Source organism: Dipodomys merriami, unplaced genomic scaffold (assembly GCF_024711535.1).
Source record: "Dipodomys merriami isolate MVZ:Mamm:240054 unplaced genomic scaffold, mDipMer1.0.p SCAF_194, whole genome shotgun sequence".
NCBI classification, from domain to species: Eukaryota; Metazoa; Chordata; class Mammalia; order Rodentia; family Heteromyidae; genus Dipodomys; species Dipodomys merriami.
Window position 1 is genome coordinate 729579 of NW_027203315.1, and position 12628 is coordinate 742206.

Sequence of the window (12628 nt, forward strand, 5' to 3'; positions counted from 1 at the left end):
TCAGAACACTTCCAGCAGCAAGGCAAAAGGAAAGAAACTTGAATTTACAAACTAAAAACACCAACAGTGGCCAAGTAGGTTCAAGCGCCTTACCCTGGCCTCCCTCCACTCTTTCAAAGGATCTGTGCCTCAATAGAAACTACAATTCCCATAACACGATGCATTCAACTAAAGGAAGTGGGCTTGTTACAGGGTTTCGACTGGCACCAGACACTTGGTCCTAAGTGTGCATAGATGCATGGGGACCTTTCTCTCCCAACTGCGGGAACTAAGGTGAGTTTCTTCTTGAAAAATCAGTTTACCTCCTGAAACATTGTGAGATCAACCAAAACAAAGAAATGTATTAGGATCATTAGATAATTTGGCTTTTTAATTCTTAGTTTTATTAATGTAATTGAGGTTATGAGATTCCATGGTTATTGATTTTGTTTTTGTTCAAAAGTATGTTCCTCTGAATATAAATTAGGTCGCTGTTTTGCCTTAAAAATTTGAATTTCTCCCCTCTCACTTTAAAAAGGTATTTGCAGCTGGATGCCAGTAGCTCATGCCTGTAATCCTATGTACTAAGGTTGCTGAAATCTGAGAATGCTGGTCCAAAGACAACTCGGGCAAGAACATTCATGAGCTTTCTCTCCAATTAACCACCAAAAATACGAAAGTGGCCTTGTGGTTCAGGTGGTGTAGAGCTCACCTTCAGCAGAACAGCTCACGGATACAGCTCACGCCCAGAGTTCAAGCCACAAGATCAGGTATTTACATACACTTAGCTGATTGATTCTGGGATCATTTCCCCTGACTCTAATATATATATATAATACATATTATATATATACATATATATGAATAAAATAGCAAAATTTTAAGGTAGACATACTTTATAATCTTAGAATTAAATAGATTGGTCAAACTCTACCCATTATTTTTCGAGAAACTACCAAATTCCCTCTATGAAATTTTAAGGAGTTTTTGGTTATTTGCATATGAAATTTGCCTTTCCTTTAATATTTTTTTCCCTCCTTTTGTTGTTGGTCCTGAGGCTTTACCTCAGAACATAGGCACTGTCTGTGAGCATTTGCTGTGCTCTACTTGCCTTTCTTTTATTAATTGCTTCAGGAAACTAGTGAAAAGTTTCCTCCCAGGGGTTTCTTAGAAAATGGTACTCCTCCTCCAAGACTCTTTCAAAAATGGTTGTCTGGGGTGATCACGGTGAATGTGGGTGGAGATAGAGTTCAGGGTAGGACTATGTTCATGTGAAGCTTGATAACTTGATCCAAACCGGTCTGTTTTTACTTTTCTGTTTTGCATATCCTGTTGTTTTGATTTTCTAACTGTTCTCTGATCCTAGAAGTTTCTGCCAGCTACAGTTCCTCAGACTTGTTTTCCCAACTGTATCCATTACACTGTGGAATAAATCTTTTGCCTCCCTCCCTCATATCAGACATCCTATGCTTTTCTCTTAAGGATTTGATGTGATTGTTGATGATTCTTTCCACACATCATGATTGGGAAGAATTGTGTAGGAAATATTCATGCCTGATATTCAGTCCTCCAGTGTGTGGGTTCTCCATGCCTCTGTTAGTGGACCTGATCTATTCCTCATGAAAATGGAGATCATGAGGCACACTTGACTATATAGACATCAACTTTGGAGCACATATAAAATATGAAGGAAAAATAATTCTTCCTTTCTGTAAAAGTAAAAAGTAAGTTTCTGAGAGGCAAGGAGATAAGGATCAGGTATAAATGGGCGCTTCCTAGACTAGCTGTGTTACATAGTTTTCATTGTTCAAGGGTACATTTTTCAAACATTCATTTCTAAGTATTATGTTCATTGTACTAATAGATATAGAATTTACTTCCTACATTATTTTTGAATTGTTCAATGCTCACAGAGTAAGTCTCATTATTTGTTATACAAATATTATATCCTCTTCCTTCATTCATCTCAATGATTGACTGTTCTAGATGCTGAACTAGAAAGTACAAGTATGGTAAGGTATTCAGGGATAGATTATGGCTCTGACATCCTCTGGACGAAAAGGTGAATGAATGGAAAACATGGAGCTCATGCATAACACTTCTAGAATTCCTTTGGCAGGAGATGTGGTGTACCCCTCATGGGTTCCACTATGCCCAGAGATTCCTGTGGTTGTGATGATCCACCCCCATGGAAGGCATGTGGATTATGGAGAGCCTGTGGATTTCACATCTTGTCTACTGTTGTGGTGGTAGAAGTCTCCCAATATGCACTGTACAACTGGGCTCAAGGAGTGAGCAGTGATCAGTGGTACCTTGTTGGCCCCCATGTTTGTCAGCCTGTTTCGGCAAGCTCAGCCTGACATCTGCAACTGGCTGCTGCTGAGGTCACTTGGACTAATGCCTCTCTCTATTCCATACCTCTGTATCAGAGACCTGTCCTGTTTCATGGTTTTGTATCATTTACTGTTCAAGGTTGTGTTATGTATCCATACATGCTGGTAGTTGGCCTGGGTATGGTTTTCAAGGATGGGGTGGATTTTGATGCCTCTAGCAGGAACAATTGTGTTCTCACTAACTGCATAAATACTCTGAGATTACTATGCAATCACCTTAACTTATGTTGCTTGTTCAGTTGATATAACCATTATGGTATAATAAGTTTGGGTCTCTGTTTGCTATTGAGGTTTAGAGGGCTCTTAGCCACTGCTGCAGATTTTTGGAAATACTGGTTGCCAGCATTTTTGCTACCCCAAATGTTCTTGCTAGTGCTACTAGGTCTGCTGTGAACCTTATCCAAACCATATATACAACACAACATGTTAATAGTTTGGCTTGATATGTTTCTGGTGCCCTGGGATGCAGGTGGGCTTAGATAAGTTTGTGATATGTTTTCTGATTTGGAAACAGCAATGATGTATATTGATAATCAAGTAGACATGCTAAAGACCCAGTTAAAAATGATGTGACAGGGGCTGGGAAGATGGCTCAGTGGTAGAGCGCCTGCCTTGCATGCATGAGGCCCTGGGTTCGATTCTTCAGCACCATACAAACAAAAATAAAAAAGCCAGAAGTAGTGCTGTGGCTCAATTGGTAGAGTGCTAGCCTTGAGCTGAAGAGCTGAGGGATAGCGCCCAGACCCAGAGATCAGGCCCCATGAACAGAGCCCCCCCCTAAAAATGATGTGACATGCTAATGGTTAGTACGTCTGTGTTATCCCTCAATATGATATGGGCCAATATCCAGTGACATATTTGAGGAATCTGGCCCTTTGATAATTTTTTGTTTTGGGGATCTGGTCATATGGCTAAACTCTGGCCCTGGGCACTCTCCTTCAGCTCTTCACCTCAAGGCTAGCGGGCTACCACTTGAGCAACAGCGCCTCTTCTTGCTTTTTTCTTTTTGCTTATGGGGTGCAGAGGAATTGAACTCAGGACCTCATGCATGCAAGGCAAGGATTCTACCACCGAGCCACCTTCCCGCCTTCCTTTGATAAATTAAGCTTAGACATTAGGCAGCTTCAGGGTCAGACATCTGACATTGGTCAATCCACTCTATAGGTAGCACACCCTGCAGACTTAGATGCATCAGTTCTCCATTATATACAGGGATACAACCTGGGAATTAGCAATCCTTTTTCCATTTATAAGGCATTTTCCTGTTTCTTGTTTTGGTATTCCTTTTTCTTCCATTCTTCCTGAGATGTAGGATCTGCTGCATTTTCCAGCCTCAGTCTGATAGACACTTGCTCAATTTACAAAATAAAAAGGAGGACTTGTTGCAGACTCAGAGGTGCCAGGACTGTCAAGGTGTGAGCAAAAGCTCCACAACCATGGACTGCAACCTTCAGGGCTGTAAGTACTTGCCATTTTCATAGGAGGGAGTGTTCCTTTTAGCTTCTGGGCCTGGGGCCTTACCTGTAGGAGTTTGGTGGACAAAGGTTGAACTAGAATGAGGAAGGATGCATATGATCTGCAGTTGTTGCCCCATTGAGTCCTAGAACAATGTGATGCAAGAACTGGACAGATATAGAAAGTGTCTATACCTAAGGATATTGCTGAAATAAAGAGAGATTCATCATTGGCCTGGTCTCTGTCTCTTCCATTATCATCCCCTTGTTCTTCTGGAGCACTGCTGGGGTTGTGGCTGTCATCCACCAGTGGTAGTTTGCTTACCTAGCATGCATGAAGCCCTGGTTCAAGTCCTCACTACCACATACACAGGAACACAAAATGTGGAATTGTGGCTCTAGTAGTAGTATGATAGTCTTGAGCAAAAGAAGTTCAGTGACAGTGTCCATGCACTGAGTTCAAGCGCCAGAGTTGGGACATAAAACACAAGAAATGTAAGTTGGGTGCTGGTTCCTCATGTCTGTAATCCTCGCTGTTCAATAGGCTGAAACCTGAGGATCCCAGTTCAAAGTCAGCCTGGCCAACAACATGTGTGAGACACTTATCTCCATTGACCACTAGAAATCCAGAAGTGTGTTGTGGCTCACATGGTAGAGTACTTGAGCTCAGAGATGGTTCCCAGGTTCAGAGTACAAGTGCCCCGACCGACCAAGAAAAAAAAGGATAAAAATATAAGTAAATGCATCAGAAATACAGGCTTGAACAATGAAAACTACACTTCACACGAAGTCTTGGAAGTACTCCATTTCCTTCTGATCCTTTTCTCCTTGCCCCTCAGCAATTTACTTTTTTTGAATGAAATTAATTTTTCTTTATATAATTAGAGGTGCTTTTAAGTTGAAGTTTATAAATCCAAATATGCCCTTTGATTTTCATTTTCATGAGGAATAATTCAGGTCCAAAAAGGAGATATAGAAAACCTATACACTGGAGACCTAAAACCAGGCATGAAACTTTCCAATCCAAACCATCTCAATTATATTGTATGTAAAGGATCACCAAAAATCACAATAAATATTTAAGAGACAAGTATAGGATCTCTGATTTTGAGAGAGGGAGACTGTTGCAGACCCTGGGGTGCCTGCCAGGAGCAGGCAAACTGTGAGCAAAGGCTTCAGGGACATTGACTCCCACCTTCAAGGTTGGAAGTCCTTGTCCTTTCTTGGTTTGAGGAAGTATGTGTTCTAGCTGTTTGGCCTGGGGCTTTAAGTGAAGGGAGGCTTTGGTGGAAAAGATAGATTGAAGTAGAATGAGGAAAGGTGTGTGCTGTTTGCACTTTTTGGCACAGTGGGCGTAGACCAATATTACACAAGCATTTGAGAAATATAGCAGAATTGTGCCATCAGCCATCTCTCTGTCTCCTTAATTATTATCCCGTTGGCCCACAGAAATCTTGCTTGTGCTCTGTACAGACTGTGGCAGAAGGCAAAGATTTCTTCCACAGCTTAATGGATAAGGTCTGAGAAGACAAGTCAGAGGTCCCCTAGATATGTACCCTAAAGCTACTGAGAGGAAGTTTTAGGATCAGAGAAGAGGTAAGAATTCTAAAGAGATTTTCACATGCAAAATCAGAAGACAAAAGCAGACTGGTTTGTAAATGATTAAGATTCACATCAACATAGCCTACCCTAAACTTCACTCTTCTACTCATCTGCATTCATTCTGACCCCCAAACCACTCTCTTTGTAGGAAAATCAGGGAAATGTGCCATGCTCTTAAGAATCCCTGTGAGGAAATTTTTCACTAGTTACCTGAAGAAATTATGAAAGGAAATCCAAGTAGAGCACAGCAAATGCTCACAGACAGTGACCAAGCTCTGAGTTGAAGCCTCAGGACCAACAGAAAAAGAAAAAACATAAAACCCTTAAGTGAAAAGCAAAATTCAGAAACAGCCAAAAACACATTTTCATTTAATAGATAGAATTGGGGATTTTCTGGAAAATTAATTGTTTGATTTTGTAAAATCTAAATCAACACAAGGATTATGATGCATATCCACATAACCATCTTCTTATTCTATGCCAGTGTGTAAATTACACTAATGAAAAATGACCGGTATAAATTCAGTGTCTATGAGTATGTTTGTAAGATGAGAGGGGAGGTATTAAACAATGTAAAGCAGAACAGAGATATAATTTACACTCTTCAGAACACAGGCATAGAACAAAAAGAAAGGAATGAGAAACACAGTCTCATAACCTCAATTTCATTATTAGAACTAAGTACCAAAAAGTCAATGCATCCAATTCTCCCCATATCTATCCATTTTCTAGTTAGTCTTACAATATTTCACAAAGGAAACAGTGGTTTTGAAGAAGAAACTCACCTTAGCTCCCACAGCAGGGAGAGAAAAGTCCCAATGCATCCAAGCACTCTTCTGACCAGAGGTAAAGCAAGGTGGCACGAGCATTATGGGAATTGTAGTCTCCGTGGAGGGCTTTTGGTTTGAAAGTCCTGAGTTGTTTTTGTTTTTGGAGGGCGGAAGTGGCACAGAGATCCTTTTGGGCATGCGTCTCCCCGCCCCCTTGGGCATTTTGAGTCAGCCCGTTCTGGATTCTTTCCCTTTGCCTTGCTGCTGGAAGTGCCCTGAAGTAAATTTCGGCCTTCCATAGGTGGGAGCCAAGAGGCAGGCGCCCAGCTCTGTGCAGTGGGCCTTGGGAGCTGTAACTTGAAGGAATCTCAAGCTTTGGACCTGATGTCAGGTAGGAACTGTGGGATTGCTGCTGGAGTCTATCCTCCACGGGTTTCTTTTTCTGGTTCTGTATTTTTTTTTTTTTTTTGGCGTTGGTGGGGCTTGAACTTGGCCCTGCAAGCAATGTTCCTGAGCTCGTCAGCTCAAGAGGAGAGCTTTATACTTGAGCCAAAGCACCCGTTTTCCGCTCCACACTTTTCTCCAGTCTGGGGTTGATAATTTGCTTGAGGTTCAGGAGTTTGTGCTGCCATTAGCTTCTGGGCTCTGAGCTGTACGAACCTGGTTCCCAAATGTCTGAGAGCAAGCTGGGTGATTCTGCAGACAAGGAGAGCCCAAGAGCTGTGCCTTTGTACTCCAAGACCAAGGGATTCTTCTATTAACGCATGTAACTTTATTTGCTTTGCCCAGGTGGAAGAGGAGTACAGAAAGAATTCTAGTGAAATTGTGAGGTGTGTGCCTGCCTTGAGTCCTCTTACATTGAAGTTGTATTTAGGACTTCTGTGTTGTTTCTCCTAGAGATATTTTAATCTGTTTGGCTTGAGGTTTTAATCTCCTGGCTTGGGTTCACAGATGTTTGTTCACCATCCTGTTTCTAGAGACAGTGGTACAGGGGATATTGGAGTAGTGAGTGCTGGTCCTGTATTTTTAGGAATGAAGCCTAGCAATGTTTGAAGCCGAGCATCCTATGAATAAGAATCTTCATCATAAATGGACAGACCTTTTCAATTCTGAGAAGCCCTAAAGGGAAGAAGCAGAAAACTACAGGAAGGGGAAGATGCTGCTAGCTTTCCTTGCCTTATGCGAAAATGGTTGCTACTTCCCTAAGGACCAGATTCACGTGGTACTCTTTCCTACACCACACTCACTTTGTGTTGTTGCAAGATTTAAGCTAATTTCTAGGAGTCGTGATGAGCTGGCTTGAGGAATAACCCAGAGGCTAGTTATCAGAGGATACCTGAGGCTGTGATTTGGGAAAGTGGGTTAATTGTTATGACTGAAAATATCTATTCATGTAGTAAACCTTAATCCTTTTCTTGCAAATTTATTCAGCCTGGGTTACCACTATAATTTTTAGTATGTATTTATTGAAACTTATCTTAAACGTGCCATCTATGGATTTGTTAATGCTAGGTCTAATGTGTTGGTTGTGCCTGGTAGTGCAGAAAGTGTTGGTCGGGGACATTTGGCCTTAAATGAAAAATCACAGAAGAAAACTTGAGGTAATATGTCTTACTCAAGGTTGTATGCTTTGTAGGTGATGCTTATCTTCAGGTGTGTCACTCCTATATGGAGTATTTTATGTTGTATCTTTAGGATGGCCAAGGATCTTCCCATGACTGTTTAGGGAAATGAACATTAGGGACTTCTCAAGCCTGGGTTTACCTCATCTTTACTCATGTTCCTTTGGCCAAAGCATGTTAAATGGCAAATTGCAAATCACTCCATATGTTTGCAATGGATACAGTGAAATGTGCCATTTGACAACCATTATTGAAATAGGATAGCAGAAGAAATATATTCTGTACATAGTTTCCTCTGTAACGTTGGGTGAAAACTACTGAGTTACATCATACATGCTTTCCATGATGTTTAAATATGTAAATGAATGAAGTAGAAAACAAATTCCAATGGATTCCTAGGATACCTTTGCATTAAAAAAAGCAGTTCATACATCCTGAAGTATATTCGGCAATAACTACTTTTAGTGGCAATGTGATATGGTTTTGCTTTCAGTTATTCAATATTTTTTGTAGGAACATTCAGTTTTATAAATGTAGTATGTACATAAACATAGAAAGTCTCACAGAGTCATTTCTGAATACATCATTTGTCTTGTATTCCAGCCATGCTTCCAGAATCTTCTGCTCATTGTCAGCAGAAAGACAGAATGAATGGATCTCTGGTGAGTTGTTTTTTTATTTCTCATTTGGTTTTATTCCATTATATGAAGCTAAAGATGTTCAAGAATTTAAATCAAGTCCAACTACACAGATTCAGCCTCAGTAACATATTCATATGGCTTATAGATTATCAGATTAAGATTGCTTTGTAGGTTTAGCAAGTTAAATGGTTATATTCTTTCTAAGTTGAATGCAGATTGGCTTCAGAATGTCTAGGTTTCATCTTGTCATAAAATGTAATCAAATCTGTTATGTGATGTAATGACACCGAGCAGGTTACTTCTCATGGAAGTTGAAGGATAGCTTGTAAACAGATCACATCCTCATGAACAACATTAAACTATCTCAATGAAATTTTCCTGTAATTGCTGAAATAATGTTATGGACACACACACATTCGTGTGTTCTTAAGGAATGATTAACCTATATGTACTTAAATAACTCTCCATATAGAGTACTTGGACAACTTCATGGTCTTGGTCTTACTTGAAACTTAGGATATATTTGTTGCTAAACTTTATGGTCTTTCTACAAATTCCTGTTTGTTTTCTAAAGTATCCTCACAAAATTTCTTTCCTCTATTTTCTCTCTCTATTTTTGATTTTCTACTCACTAGTGTTGGTTATTTTTCTCTTTCTCTCTCTTTGTATCTATATTTCTGTCATTTTTTTCTTACTTTTCTCATTCCGTCTTTCCTCCATATGTGTCTCAGTTCTTTCTTTTCTTCAAATTATCTATCTGGGAACTACTTTTTCTTAGTGATCAGTTTTACTTTGCTGACATGGCTCTTAGGTTTGCCATTTTTCTTACCCATTGTATAGGAAAATTGTTCCCTAGAGAGTTCTACATGATTCCAGAAACAAAATTAGAAAATCACAAAAACATAAACAGATAGACTTTGGGAAATCCAGGCTTTCTGGCACTTGGTCCCTTGGTGCCAGCAAGCAAGCATAGTTCCTTGAGTGCACACAGGGAAGATTACCATTGATAACATGCAAAAATGAAGTATCTATATTAATAATACAATCAGAGCCACAACAGGTTGTGAGGAAAACATGTTTCCTTATTCTCCTGAGACAGAAGACTGGCTTCCAGAGAAAATGCAGACATGAAGTTCACCTTACCTAGCCTTCAAGGTCAACAGCAGCTCAGGTTCAGATGTTATCTTTTTATCTTTCCAACAGCAAGGAAAAGGCCTGCACTCCAGTCTCTTAACCCTCTCCAGAATTCTCTTTTAAAACTTCTGTGGCCAGCTTTCAGTGTTCTCATTGCGGTCAGGTTGGAATTCCAACCTGTCAACCCTTTTCCCCCTTCAGCTCAACTTCCCAGTTCCCTACAGAAAAGCGTTTCCTTCCCCCAACTGATAAACTACAAGAAAATCAGTTTTCTCCTGATTCTGTTATCTTTGGTCTAACTTCATTTGATGTGGCATTCTGTTTTGTTTTGCCTTCCCACTACTTTTGAATATTTTAATTCACTGCCAGTATTTGATTGGAACTGGTTTTGATAAAAAAAAAAAATACAGTGACGATGTGTTCTTTATTAGAAATATCACTTGTTGCAGAATCTCACAGGTGTTTGCCCAGGAATTGATTTTGATCTCTGAGGAATTTTGCTATTAACTAACACAAGTGGAAATATATCCTTAGGAATCTCCTGGAGAAATGACTCAGGAATATGTGACACATTTGAGCATTTGGTCATGTTTATCATTGTTCTTATATTGAGTGTTCCTTGAGCTTCTATACATTTTCCTCCACCTTCCATGAAGCCAATGAAAATGAAAATCTTGTAAAGGAATATTTTATTCCCCTCCCACCTATATTTTATATTATAGAATGTAGGCAAAGTTTAGCAAACTTCATGGTAGCAGTTCATTTTTACATAGGATGGATATATCAGGGTATCTGTGACCATATTTCAATATTTAGTATTTAAACCAAACATGGATAACCTAGGATATTTTTATGTGTGAACTCAATCAAATCTTTTTTTTGGGGGGGAGGGAGGAGGTCTGGTTGTGGGCCTTGAACTCTGAGCCTAGGCACTGTTGCTTAGCTCTTCAGCTCAAGGCTAGCGCTCTTCCACTTGAGCCACCATGCCACTTCCAGCTTTTTTTTTTTTATTGCTTATGTGGTGCTGAGGCATCGAACCCAGGGCCTCATGCATGCAAGGCAAGCTCTCTACTACTGAGTCAACTTCCCAGCCCTCAATCAAATCTTATGTGGGCCAAATAAATCATTAGTTACTTTCTGTAGTACTGTTAGTATTTTTTAATATTCATGTGGACACTGCTTCTCATAGATCTAGTAATGTTCTATGTCCTGTATTCCATGTGATATCCTGAATATGTTCTGCTTGCTTTTGAGAGTATGTGTTAATAGAAAGTCTAAATAGGAGTTATGGTGAAGCAGTATATGTAAATGCAGAAAAAAATATTTGTTTAATTCATTGTTACACAGATATGTACTAACATTTTATCAAAAATGATAATATAATTTTTCAGACACCTCCTTAGACTTATTGTTGTCATGCCAGATTACTGTTTCCTTAGAGTTTTTATCTTGTCTCTATTGCTAGCAGCAGAAATGTGTTTGCATGTATTAGGGAAACTGTAATTTTTTATTGGTCTTGGGGCTTGAATTCTGGACCTGGTTGTTGTCCCTCAGCTCTTCAGGTCAAGGTGAGGGCTCTACCACTTGAGTGACAGTGCTAATTTCTGTTTTCTGGTGGTTTATTGGAGATAAGAGTCTCATGGACTTTCCTGCCCGGGCTGGCCTTGAACCTAGATCCTCATACCTCAGCCTCCTGAATAGCTAGGAGGATAAGCCACCAGTGCCCTGCCAATCTGTGTATTTTATTTTATTTTACTTATTTAATTATTGTTTTAGTCGGTTGTGAGGCCTGAACTCTGGGCCTGGTCGCTGTCCCTCAACTCTTCAGCTCAAGGCTAGCTCTCTACCACTTGAGCCACAGTACCACTTCCAGCTTTTTTCTTTTTGCTTATGTGGTTCTGAGAAATCGAACCCAGGGCCTCATGCTTGCAAGACAAGCACTCTACCCCTGAGCCACTTTCCCAGCCCCAATCTGTGTATTTTAATGACCAGGTTTATATATTGTCAAATATTTCTAATTTGCTATATAATTCTCTCAGTGAATAGATAACACAGCAAGCTGCAAACATTTTATGTAAGACAAAAGCAGACCTGCAGCATAATGAAATTCCAGATTGGAATTCTCATGACCCAGGTTTAATTTCTTGATGGAAATGTGCCATTACAGAAGCTGATATCATTTGATGATGTGGCTGTGTACTTCACATGGAAGGAGTGGCAGAATCTGGATACTGGTCAGCGGACCCTTCACAGAGATGTAATGCTGGAGACCTATAGCAACCTCATGTCCTTGGGTGAGCAAAGGTCACTTTTTCTTGGAAGATCAAGTGCTTTTATTTTGGTAGACATTTGACTGTTTATGTTATTTAGGTATAAGATTCCAGTCCATTCCAAGGTAAAAAATTTCCAGTATAAAACCCAGCCAAATTCAGGTCTGGAAGCTTGGTGTTGTTTGCCTTTCCCACTACTGCATGAGCCACAACTCCATTTTGGCTTTTGTTTTGGGGTATATTCTGGGTTTCCATGCCCAGGTTGGTTTCAAGCCTGCCTCTTCTGATCTCACCTCCTCAATGAAGGGTTACAAGTGTAAGCTTTTGGACCATTGCATTTCAAAACAAAAAAGAAAAAGTTTCCACTCCAAGGGAAGTGTCATTTCTTTGTAAGGGAAACTTCAACTTCATTATATGTAACTCAAGAGCTATTTTTTTCTCATTCTATAAGGATTCTAATCAGTAGTTGGACAAAAGTTCTAATATATGCTCCACTCACAGGCGACTGACTTCCCAGCCTTGGGGTTACTATTATAGGTAGATGTAGAGTCTAGATAGAATATACATTACTACTGACAGTATGAACTGGAAACCAGTAGTTGAAAGTGTGTATTTGTAAGCCAAACTTGACACAGAGTTTAGTACATTAAGCTTGGAATCCTAGATACTGTGGAGGCTGAAATCTGAAGATTTTGATTTTAATCCAGCAGCTATAGAAAAATGACCATGAGACTCTTATCTCCAATTAATCATTCCAAAACTA

At 39.8% G+C, this 12628-nt stretch overlaps 3 protein-coding genes across 3 annotated transcripts in view; 2 read left to right on the top strand and 1 right to left on the bottom strand.

Moving 5' to 3' along the window:
- LOC138831371 (zinc finger protein 585A-like) overlaps positions 1 to 12628 on the bottom strand; it is a 386491-nt gene that overhangs the window by 103222 nt on the left and 270641 nt on the right. The gene's annotated exons all lie outside the window — the stretch shown is intronic.
- Positions 1 to 12628, top strand: part of LOC138831388 (zinc finger protein 585A-like) — a 144511-nt gene that overhangs the window by 15715 nt on the left and 116168 nt on the right. Inside the window, exons 5-7 of the mRNA XM_070028499.1 lie at positions 6500 to 6589; positions 8424 to 8482; positions 11763 to 11889. Coding sequence (XP_069884600.1) covers positions 6500 to 6589; positions 8424 to 8482; positions 11763 to 11889 — 276 coding nt within the window. The remainder of the gene's footprint in view (positions 1 to 6499; positions 6590 to 8423; positions 8483 to 11762; positions 11890 to 12628) is intronic.
- The window catches only part of LOC138831356 (zinc finger protein 420-like), an 85586-nt gene that overhangs the window by 15715 nt on the left and 57243 nt on the right, over positions 1 to 12628 (top strand). Inside the window, 3 exon segments of the mRNA XM_070028473.1 lie at positions 6500 to 6589; positions 8424 to 8482; positions 11763 to 11889. Of these exon segments, the coding sequence (XP_069884574.1) occupies positions 6500 to 6589; positions 8424 to 8482; positions 11763 to 11889 (276 nt within the window).